Raw genomic sequence first — 12,349 nt, forward strand, 5'->3', positions numbered from 1 at the left:
TTTAGATAGTATATAGTGCAAACAATTATTACTGGAATAAGCAAGTGTCTGTTAGTAGGGGCAATTATAATTTCAGTCAGCAGCCTTTTTCAAGATGATCATTCCTGTTCATGCTGTATTATCAGAATATTAGACATCTTGATAAAGCCAATAACTGAAATGTCACTTCCTTCTGCTAACACAACTTGAAAAATATTTGCTTATTTGGATTTAAATGTGCATACAGAGAACTCCTATCCTGAGCTTTCAGTGGCCTTGTGTTAATTAAAAAATACAGCTAAAAATTATTGCAAAACTAAAATAGGAGCACTTTCTTCCTTTCTTTCCCTCTTTGTCCGGACACATTCATACCACTGTTCAGTCAGCAAAAATATTAAAATTCAAATGTACTGTTAAAATCTCTCCAGCCATTTTGGCCCTCCCCAAACCTGAAGGAAGTGAACTTTGCAGCATGCCCATAAGTCAACACACTTGGCCAATTATAGACCAACGTGGGGAGTGAATTTCGAAGTCAAGAGAACCTCATGGAGAACGTGCTGCCAGGAACTAGAGGTTGAAGAAGGTGAGATGGGGAAAGACTTTATCAAAAGTTGAGTTGGGTTTTTTGTTTAATGTTTTTTATATGAGCCAAGTTAGGCTTGGACATGATCTGGCCCTCCTATGGCAAGGAATTCCTTTTCTGGGGGGTAGAGGGGATCCTTCTGAGGATGCTCTGCTCTCTAGCCTGGAATTTAAAAGCACTCCTAATACTTAAGAAGCAGTGTAATACCTTTGGAATTGTTAGCTGGTGGTGATGTAGCTTGGGGGGAACCTAGGCAACAACACAACTCCCCGAGGTTAGATTCCATTTTGTGGTTAAGTTAATTTGTCATCTTCAGGCTCTATGCCAACCAAGAGAGTCCTGAGCTATCTAGGTCCCACACTAATAAGAACTTTGTAAATTAGGATCAAGACACTGAAACTAGTCCTGAAATAAACAAGAAGCCATGGAGTTCATTTTTGCACTGTTGTCAACTCTTCTAGGGTTGTGCATCTTGCAGTATTTGGTGTTTGCTTAAAAACCTCCGCTCCTGGAGTCTTGTGGCTGACAGCCGAACCTAAGCTGCCATTTAAAAGAAAAAGGTGCTAGTGCTACTTTGGTTTTTAAAAACCGAAACATAAATTCACCTAAAATACACCACTCACCACCATAGTTAGTGCTACTTTGGTTTTTAAAAACCGAAACATAAATTCACCTAAAATACACCACTCACCACCATAGTTACACCTGTTAAGCTTTTAAATGTAGACAAGGCTCAAAACCTAGAAGACGACTAAAGACCCAATTTTTTTTTTTAATTTCACGTTTAAGCCGGTCTCATGATTATTTTAATAGTTAGGGCTGGCAGTACTGTAACATGATTCATTCATGTCAGCCTTAGTTATTAATGAGGCAGCCTGCAACATACTTCACCAGCGGCACCTTCTACTTGTGGTGATTATGCTAGGCCCTACGTAGAGAAGTTGCAGTAGTCTGTCTAGGAGGCAATTAAAACATGGCTTGAGTGCGGCTGGCATAACTTTCTCAACACCTGTGGAGCCTAACCGTATGAAGTTGCAGCAAACGCTTTCTAAGTCTCTGGGGAAAGGGGAGCATGTGACTGAGTTGTCACTGTTTTTACTCTGCTCCTTTTAGGAGGAAGGGAGTAAAGCCCCATTTTATTCTTTGCTCCGCTCGATACATCGCAGTTGGGAAAGAGTAAACAGCCCTTAGTGCTTAATTTTTAACAATAAAAAGTTACTAATGTACAATGTGGATGAGATCCTTCAGTTCTTTTTTTAATTGAAGCAGCTGCAGGAAGTGATTTAGATTCAAAGCTTATCTCTTCAAAAGACAAGTTTAATATGTTTATTGCTTCTCATGTGTGTAGCAGTATACCCAGGACAGATTGAGTGCAAAATATCATTTATTTCAGTGGGGCTTCACGCACATACCTTTATATTGTAATGGGCCCTGTTAGTGATGTTTTCCCAGGATTTTTGAGTAAAGGTTGTTTTGAAAGTTTTAGGTAATAGACTTTTGATGTGCAAAATTCCAGAAAACAAAATGTCATGGGAATTAGTGACCTAGAAATAATTGGGAGTAGGGTTACTGAGCCCCTCTTGTAGAACTCTTCACTCTGTAGTAATCCCTCTGGTTCACCATTCATTCATTCCACAGGGCGCTTTGTTAGAAGATGATCCTCTTGTGAGCCTCTCCCTTACCACCAAGAGGGCCTGTTGCAGGGCCTGATTCTGCACTTGTATCCTGTGAAGTTACTGATGTGTCTGTAGCGTGGGTACAAAACACTACCAAATCAGAAGGAAGACTTTCTGCACAAGACTGTGCACTTACTTTGCTTAGGTGTAAAACTTCATAAGGTGCAAGCAATGGAGAATTCGACTTGGAAATTCTTATTTATAAAAATAAAAACTCATCAGGGGATAGAGCTAGGGGTATTCAGTATTTCCCCAAATTGTGGGATTTTTTGTCTTCTCAGTTTTATTGTGTTTATAACTACTTAGGATTACCTAAGTAGTGCTGTTGTGTGTCTACAGTTAGAACTTCATCTTAACCTTCTGTGTGAACTATTTGAAACAGTACAAATTGGGTCTGTGTGTGTGAGAGAGAGAGACAGAAATTTGTTAATCAGCTAATAGTGTGAGAACAGCTTTATTTGTACAATATGGAAAGAAAAAGAATAAAAGTATTTATAATTTCAAAATGCGCAGAAATTAGTCCGTAAACAGGACTTGAACTTGAAAAGCCTTTATGATTGTCTTGCTGTTTGTGAGGGAGTAATTTTGAAAGCCTTTTGTTTGTCAAAGATATGCCATATCTGTTTGGATTTTTTAAAGAAGCTGATGATTTGGTAGGACCGAGGTTCCTGATATAAAATTAATGAAAAATTTCCCATTTATCTTCTAAAATAGGTGATTTTATATATTGATGTTTTAAAAATTCTCCTTTGATTTAAAAATATTATAAAATGTGCTTGCTAGTTTTGGAGCTGTAATAACAGCAGCTATTTTTCAGAGAGATTTGCATTATTTACCATATCTATCCACTACTTTCAGCTTTGTCATTTGATCGTTAGAGTTAATTCATGTAGCAATAGAAGAGGAGAGTCATACCACGCTGTTTCTTGATTGTAGCACATCTTTGCAGTGAACCTCAGAGAATGTGCATGATCATAGTTGAATTATTATGGAGGAGTTTGGGGTTATCTTGCTGTTATGTTCAACATTGCTGCCTAACATTCTTTTAAATTCCTAGGTCCAAATCCATCTCTTCTGTAACTCCAGTGGATTTTCATAACAGCTGAATTTAGCCATTCTTATTATGGGGTTTGTTGTATGCTGGGTGGTCTGATAGGGAGAGGCCCTGCAGCCTCTCTTGCTTTTTGGTAATTGCTGTTTGTCTCAGTCTCTGCCAAGTTTTCACACATTCTTGAAAGCTAGTCATCAAGCTATTTAAATAGATTTGAACCTTGCTCCTCAAAATGATGTTTAGTTAATGACCTACACTACTGGATTTAAGAAATCTGCTTCCTTAAATTTTTGCATTTAAGGAATAATTTTTTCCTTCTAATGTATACGGTCCAAGGGTTCATTTAGCAGTCCTCTATGTTCCTTTGTGTAATGACTTTTAAAAGGTATTGAATAGTGGTAGGACATTCTTGTACAGAATAGTATATGTCCGTTCCCAGATAAAAATTATATTAAACTGGGGTTAAGGTTGAGTATTTCCCAAAATCAAACTTTACAAACTCTGAAAATTCAGAGTTAAGGTTAAACTTAAAAGAAATCCTAACATGTTAGGGAATGGTATGCATTGTTAAGGCATCACAAAAATCTCAATTGTGCCCTGTAGTGTGACCATGCAATAATGCTACAATTATAATTTTAGCACAGTAAAAGTTACACTATAGTTAGGATTAACACCAGCTTTCTATCTAGAGCTCAACAGTTCTAAGCACTCTGAAGTCCATATGGTTGATCAGATTGCCTTGAAATTTGTGGTGTGTCATGGGGGCACAATGGATGGTCAGTGCTCCAGATTTAGGGCTGTTTGATGCAGGGGTTCCCGAGGTACATCCTGCAGGGAGAAGGGCGGGAGGAACTCTTCCTAAAGTTGACACATTCTAGCAGCTATTTTTCCCCTCACAGATAAAGATTAGGCCTGTCGAGCGATTTTTAAAAAAAATGAATAGTGATTAATCGCATAATTAAAAAATAAATCGTTATTTATCGCACTGTTAAACAATAATAGAATACCATTTATTTAAATATTTCTACATTTTCAAATATATTGATTTCAGTTACAACACAGAATACAATGTGTACAATGCTCACTTTATATTTTTGGTTACAAGTATTTGCACAGTAAAAAAACAAAAGAAATAGTATTTTTCAGTTCACCTAATTCAAGTATTGTAGTGAAATCTCTGTCATGGAAGTTGAACTTACAAATGTAGAATTATGTACAAAAAAAAACTTCATTCAAAAATAAAACAATGTAAAATTTTAGAGCCGGCAAGTCCACTTAGCCCTACTTCTTGTTCAGCCAGACAAACAAGTTTGTTTACATTTGCAGGAAATAATGCTGCCCTCTTCTTATTTACAGTGCCACCTGAAAGTGAGAACAGGCGTTCTCATGACACTGTTGTAGCTGGCGTTGCAAGATATGTATGTGCCAGATGCTCTAAAGATTCATATGTCCCTTCATGCTTCAACTTCAACCACAATTCAAGGGGACATGCATCCAAGCTGATGACTGGTTCTCCTCGATAATAATCCAAAGCAGTGTGAACCGACATATGTTCATTTTCATTATGAGTCAACAGTGTAACACTGTTGCAAAAAAGCAAACATCATTCTGGGATGTATTAGCAGGAGTATTGTAAACAAAAAAGGAGATTAGGCCTCAATTGGAGTATTGTGTCCAGTTCTGGGCACCACATTTCAGGAAAGATGTGGACAAATTGGAGAAAGTCCAGAGAAGAGCAACAAAAATGATTAAAGGTCTAAAAAACATGATCTATGAGGGAAGATTGAAAAAATTGGGTTTGTTTAGTCTGGAGAGGAGAAGACTGAGAGGGGACATAACAGTTTTCAAGTACAAAAAAGGTTGTTTGTTACAAGGAGGAGGGAGAAAAATTGTTGTTCTTAACCTCTGAGGATAGGACAAGAAGCAATGGGCTTAAATTGCAGCAAGGGCGGTTTAGGTTGGACATTAGGAAAAAACTTCCTAACTGTCAGAGTGGTTAAGCACTGGAATGAATTGCTTAGGGAGGTTGTGGAATCTCCATCATTGGGGATTTTTAAGAGCAGGTTGGACAAACACCTGTCAGGGATGGCGTAGATAATACGCAGTCCTGCCATGAGTGCAGGGAACTGGACTAGATGACCTATGGGGTCACTTCCAGTTCTATGATTATTTGAGTCAGATGCCACCAGAAGAAGGTTGATTTTCTTTTTTGGTGGTTTGGGTTCTGTAGTTTCAGCATCGGAGTCTTGCTCTTTTAAGGCTTCTAAAAGCATGCTCCACACCTCGTCCCTCTCAGATTTTGGAAGGCACTTGGGATTCTTAAACCTTGGGTCGAGTGCTGTAGCTATCTTTAGAAATCTCACATTGGTACCTTCTTTGTGTTTCATGAAATCTGCAGTGAAAGTGTTCTTAAAATGAACAGCATGTGGTGGGTCATCATCTAAGACTGCTGTAACATGAAATATATGGCAGAATGTGGGTAAAACAGAGCAGGGAACACACAATTCTTCCCCAAGGAGTTCAGTCACAAATTTAATTAATGCATTTTTTTTAACGAGCATCATCAGTATGGAAGCATGTCCTCTGGAATGGTGGCCGAAGCATGAAGGGGCATACGAATGTTTAGCATATCTGGCACGTAAATCCTTGCAATGCTAGCTACAAAAGTGCCATGCAAATGCTTGTTCTCACTTTTAAGTGACATAAATAAGAAGAGGGCAGAATTATCTTCTGTAAATATAAACAAACTTGTTTGTCTTAGCAATTGGCTGAATAAAAAGTAGGACTGAGTGAACTTTGTTTCTGAGTGCAGTTATGTAACAAAAAAATCTACATTTGTAAGTTGCACTTTCACGGCAAAGAGATTGCACTACAGTACTTGAATGAGGTGAATTGAAAAATACTGTTTCTTTTGTTTATCATTTTTACAGTGCAAATATTTGTAATAAAAAGTAATATGCATTTTGATTTCAGTTACAACACAGAATACAATATATATGAAAATGTAAAAAACATCCAAAATATTTAATAAATTACAATTGGTATTCTATTTAAAGTACAATTAAAACTGCGATTAATCGCGATTAATTTTTTTGAGTTAATCGTGTGAGTTAACTGCAATTAATCAACAGCCCCAATAAAGATCAAATCAGGGTACCAAATCTTGAGTTACCCCCAACAGAGTGCATGGTACCCACCAGCCCTTTGGGGGAATCAAATTAATTTATTAAAGAAGAGTTTGCTTCTCCAATTAGGCATATGCCAAACAGCTTAAGGCTTACATACCTATTCTCACACCTAATAGATTACACTGAGCATGCACAAATGGAGGAGGTAAAAGGATTTGTTATCCTTCTAACATCCACTGACAATGAATGGTGGGATTGTTCGCATGTCTTGGAGCTACTGTTTCAGGCTGCTGTATTCATCTCCACTGAGTGTTGTTTTTCAGTCGAGAACATCTCGCTGAATTGAGTGAGCCACTTTACATCACTCTGAGCCTGCTATGCTGATGAGGAATATGTAGTCCCCCTCCTCTCCATTTTCCCTTACGTTTTTTTTTTACAGTATTACAATGAAGCGGTGTCTGTCCTCTAGGTAAGGTTGAGAAGTCCTTCCTGTTAAAAGGATGACTCTTCTTAGTGCTCTAGTATTTGTGCGCTTACACAAATTGTCTTGAAATTTGCTGTACCTCATGGATGTATAGGGTAGGATTAATGATCCAAATGTGGGCTCATTTGAGCAAGGGGTTCCTGAGAGAGTCTCCAGGGAGGAAAAAATTCATTACATTCACAGATTCTAGCAGCTTTGGTGTTTTGAAACCTACCCTGGGCAGAAATCTGAGAATGAACTGTGAACATTTAGGAAAAACCTGTCTCTGTCAGAAGTTTTGTGTTTTGTGTTGTGTTTTTGTTTTGTTTTGTCTTTTTACTTTCTCTCCATTGTGGAGAAATGTAATCTGAGTACAGCAGAATATTCAGAAGGCCCTGCAACTATTTATATTTTGAAAATAAATAAATGAATAAATAAACTGCACAAGCAAATGCTCGCTGGGAGACTAGGGTTTATTTAGCAATGCAAGAGTAGGTAGTAACGGGAAAAGGGGCTTGGGTCTGCAGCGAGGCATAGCGGTATTATGGGGAGGTAAAAGGCGGAGTGGGAGGGGAGAAGATAGGCGGTAGCAGAGGAAGTTGGGAATTTGAGGGGGAGGGGTTCTCAGCCCTGAATTCTCCCTTTCTGTATGTGTGCTGGCATCTGGGGGAGCCCTGTCCTTTTGCAGGATTCTGAACCCCTCTCCTTTCCTGCTGTGTGCGCACTGGGGTTTAGGGGACCCTGCTCCTCCTGGAGTGTCTGAGCCCCTCTCATGAGAGCTGGGATCTGGAGTGAGGGAACTGAAAGTAACACAGATTTGAACTTCTGAAATCCAGAAAATGAATAGTTAAGGTACACATCACTCCTGGAAGGGGTGGGGAGGCTGGCGCGAGTGTGTAGAGGAGAGGCTGATTGGGTGTCTAGCTGATCTTCTACACTACAAACTTTGGTTAACACAAGTTACGTTGGTTTACAGCTGCCAGAGTTAGTATATCACTCATGTGCGTGCATATGTGGCTGTTTGCGCTGGTGGTGTGTATACTCACCAGGAGTGCATGTCAATGTAAGTGAGATGCACCAGGGGTAGGTATTCCGGTGTGCTATGTGCCACTGCATGGCACAATGCCTTTTGGGAAACTTTCACAATGTATTTTGGGATAGAAGTGAGTCATGTAGGGATGACTAGGGGCAAGTGGTCAAGTTCCCATCATAGAACTTTCTCCATCTCTTGATATGAAACAAATCCCCAAATTTTTTTCCTGCTTTTTAAAATACCACAAATCTGTGTGGAACTTTTCACTGTGCTGACAGAAACATGGCGCCTACAGAGCTCTGCAAATAAAGGACTCTCAATCCTCTGGCATTCGAAGACCATAAGGAAGAACCATAACATGGGGGACATGAAGATATCGTCAAGGAGAGTTTGTTGAGGATCATAATGAAAACTAATGCAAGGTTGTTGGTGCTGTTCAATGAGCAGCTGTAGACAGTGGAGCCCTGCTTCTGGCCTGAGAAATGAGCATTGACTGGTTTGATTGCATTGTAGTGCAGGTTTGGGACAATAAGCAATGGCTTGCTAAACTTTCGGATGCGACAGGCCACGTTCCTGGATCTGTGTGTTGAACTTTGCACCAGAACAGGGGCACCAGAATAAGAGCTGCATTGATAGTGGAGAATTGAGTGGCAGTCATAGTGGAAACGTGCAATGCTGAATTGGTGCTGTTCAGTGGGAAATCATTTTGTAGTTGGAAAATCCGCAGTAGGGGCTGTTGTCATACAGATCTGTAAGGCCATTAATAATCTCCTGCTATGCAGAACTGTGACTCTCGGCAATGTGAAGGATGAAGTGGATAGGTCTGCAGCAGTGGGGTTTCTGAACTGCGGTGGAGCAGTAGACGGCACACACATCCCTATTTTGGCACTGGGCTACCTTGCCACAGAGTACACAAATAGAAAACTGCTACTTTTCTATGTTATGCAAGCATTAGTGGATCACCCACGTCACTTCACGGACATCAGTATGGGCTGCTCAGGGAAGGTGCATGACATTTGCATCTTTAAGAACACAGGACTGTTCAGAAAGCTGCAATTGGGGACATTGTTTCCTGACCAGCTGATTACCATTGGCGATATTGAAATACCAACAGTGATTCTGCGGGCCCCAGTCTACTCCTTGCTCTTCTGGTTTATAAAGCTGTATGCTGGCCATCTTGACACACCAAGGAAAGATTCAACTATTGACTCAGCAGCTGCAGAATGACAATTGAATGTGCTTTCATTGCTTGAAGGGACTCTGGTTGTGTTTACTTACTAGATTGGATCTCAGTGAGAAAAATATCCCGTGTCCTGCATGGTATTTGTGAGGCAAAGATGCTGCCAGGGCAGAGGTGTAGTAGCTGTCTATGGACCTTCAAGAGCCATTACAAGAGGTCAATGTGATGCTGTACAGTTGACAGAGGCCTTGAAAGAGCACTCTAATGCCAGCCACATTAATGTGCTGTGCTCAACTATGCTTTGACCATGAACTTTTGGGGGGCTGTTGGGAATTTTGTAGTGCTAGTTGTACACATACAAATATTGCATTGTGCCTGTGATCCTGACAGACCAAATGCCAGCTCTTGCCAAGTCTGCAGGCATTAGCTAAGAACTGACAAACTTATCGCTGGAGACCAGACTAATTCAGCTCTGTTAGTTTTGCTCAGAATAGGTATTAGTCTTCTAAGAAGGTATTTAGCGTTAAGACTCTGAAATGCTTGTAATTTCAGATATAATGTCTAGTCCATGCTATAAGAAAATATGTAAATTTTGCTTTATAACTTTGAAAACATTTGCTCTGAGCTTGTGAACCCAGGCAGGGAATCGTCCCCCCAATTCATCCAGGAGGACTGTCAATATTTAAGTGAGTCATTAAAAGACAAAAACTGTGTTAATTGTCCCTTCCACCCATGGAAAAGTACGTGGAGAAGGCCTCATCCCATCGCTTTGAGTGCTGGGTAATGGAAAATCTTTACATCAACTATTTTATCTCTTTGCTGCTTGAACTCTCTTAGAGCCAGAGAAACAACAGAAGCCAGAGATCCCCAGGGGTTACCTCCTGGGTTCACCCTGAAAGACGCTTTGAATTGACAGATCACTACAACTCTGTCACTTCTAGGATCTAGATGGTAACTCATTTGTGTGTATGTTTGCTTGCTTTATCCTGTAAATTACTTATTCCTTTTTCCTAATTAATAAACCTTTAGATAGTTTATTACAGGATTGGCTACATGTGTTGTCTATGGTGTAAGATCTGGGGTGGTCTCTTGGGACTGGAAGCAATCTGAATATGGTGTGATTTTTGGTGTAAGTGAAATTTTTTTGTATTAGTGTACTTTACTTTGCCAGTCGGCTTCTCCTGTAAACGCTCCTGTGCTTCTCTTTATGCATGCAGGGGGAGGGGGGAGATTCCCTGACAAAATCTCAACTACTGCTAATGTATACTCTTTCAAATCCCTCCTTAAGACTCCCCCAATGCCATGATGCCTACAAAATATAGCTTGCTGATGGCTAGACAGAAGACAACCTCTGCCTGTTCCTCTTCCCCTTCTTCCCTTTTCTTAGTTCTAGCCTCCCTATTTCTAACCCCAATTACAAACCAAAAAAACCCTGCAGTACGTGTAATAAAGTTGTGCCAGTACTTTCCCATATTAACTTGCTTGGATGTTATGTCCACATCCAATCTTGTTTCTGTGTTTGTACAGAACCCTGCACCAATTGGGTCCCACGTCTGATTGGGGGCTTGGTATGCTACCATAATATAAATATATATTTTTTTTCAAATAAAATTAGTGAAAATAACTGTCTTGTTCACTTACCATATTAGGCCCTGATCCTGCAAGTCGGCTCTGGTAGTGCAGACCTTTTATCCATTGTTGTCAAGCTCCACTGAAATCAAGTGGATTTGGTTGCAGAATCATGGTCTAACTTTGGATGTTCTTTCTTTGCATCTCAGTTTTTCCCTTTTTTTTTTTTTTTTTTTTTTTTTTGGTAAATCAGATTCACCATCAATTAAAATAAATGCTTGGTGGAGAACATAGCTGAATGAAAATTCATGCTGTGAAAAACATTTATTTGAAGAGGAAATAATATGTCAAAGCAGTAACTGATATGGACTCTGTCTGCCAATCTAGCCCTGGGAAACAACAGGCTTTAGAGAATGGAGGGGGGGGGAGGGTAGGTGTGTGACAAAAGTGGGAGCAAGTTAAGGAGTTAAGAAGTTTGAGAACCACTGGATTAAGCAACAGATCTCGTTCAGACAGTGAAGCAGTGACAGCTAGAAGTAGAACACAGGAGTGTGTCTCCTTCTCTTACCATTACACGGCACTTTGCCCCTATAGTTGTTGCAGATATTTAACATGTATCTATGGAACTAAAGATAAGTCTGATGGTAATGTAGATCAAAGAGAACAATTCATAATTTTTATCACTGTTTAAATTCCTCCCTATTTATTAAACTATTACTGTCTTTTGTAAAATATATCTTTTTTTCCTCTCGTAACAGAAATTTAAGAATGAAAAGCAAGTAAGAAAGTATTCTACTTCAGATGCACCACGTATGTAGGTCACAGTATTTTTTTTATGGGTTTTTAAAAAAAAGATTCGATGTGAGGCTACACCTCTGATTTCTCTGTCATACATCTTACATAAAATCCAGATTCTTCAGTTGTAGGGTTTTTTTTTTTAAATTCCCCACCCTCCAATTAGCTGATGGAGATCAAGATTGGATTCCTCCAGTCCCTCAGAGGTACGAAAGCCTTTCTTTGTTGTTTGGTCTTTAGGAAGTGGCTGTATTTGTCTATTGTGTTTTATAGCTGCACAGCTAAGGCTGCAGAGTAAATATTGGATTTGTCATTTGCTGCATCTCCCTACCAGACCATAACAACAACTGTCAGTGAGGTCTGTTCAGAAATGCCTTGATCTTTCTGGTGAAGGTTTGCAATCTGCTTCTTTCTTCATCCCTTTTCTAGTAAAGAGCTCAAAGGCTGTAGGGTTCTTGCTGTGCTTTCTTCACTGCTCTTCTTACATGTCCTTACTTTTCTCCAAAACTCAGCACCCTTGTCCAAGCATGGTTATGCAATTAAAAGTGTTATTGGGTGTTAAGAAGAGACATTTTATCGTTCCTTAGGCATACTTAGTTCAGGGGACAGTGCTTGATAATTCTCTGTCCAACACCAGTATGTTCTATTTTTATCCAGCAATGACAGACCAGTCCTCCCACACTCATGTTAACCTTCAAACACAGCTTCTAAAAATGTGAGAAAAGCAGACTATTTTATAGAAAAATATAGCTGTAAAATTTCACTCTGCCCTTACTCTTTGGATTCTTTTGTTTGAGGAGATACAGATTCAAGCTATGGTGCAATCTCTGAAACTGAAGACCGCTAATGTAACTGTAAGAGTGTTGAAAGGAGTCTATCAATGATACTTCCA

General features: G+C 39.5%; 1 protein-coding gene across 10 annotated transcripts in view; it reads left to right on the forward strand.

The window, feature by feature from the left end:
• The window catches only part of ZDHHC14 (zDHHC palmitoyltransferase 14), a 169,120-nt gene that overhangs the window by 56,241 nt on the left and 100,530 nt on the right, over nucleotides 1-12,349 (forward strand). The window contains exon 2 of one of the 10 annotated variants that reach the window (XM_073337763.1): nucleotides 11,421-11,476. The exons of 8 other annotated variants lie outside the window; for them this stretch is intronic. In XM_073337763.1, coding sequence (XP_073193864.1) covers nucleotides 11,421-11,476 — 56 coding nt within the window. Of the gene's footprint in view, nucleotides 1-103; nucleotides 563-11,420; nucleotides 11,477-12,349 lie in introns of those variants that run through there. One more of the 10 variants, XM_073337765.1, reaches the window with a different exon arrangement.

Source organism: Lepidochelys kempii, chromosome 3 (genome assembly GCF_965140265.1).
Source record: "Lepidochelys kempii isolate rLepKem1 chromosome 3, rLepKem1.hap2, whole genome shotgun sequence".
NCBI classification, from domain to species: Eukaryota; Metazoa; Chordata; order Testudines; family Cheloniidae; genus Lepidochelys; species Lepidochelys kempii.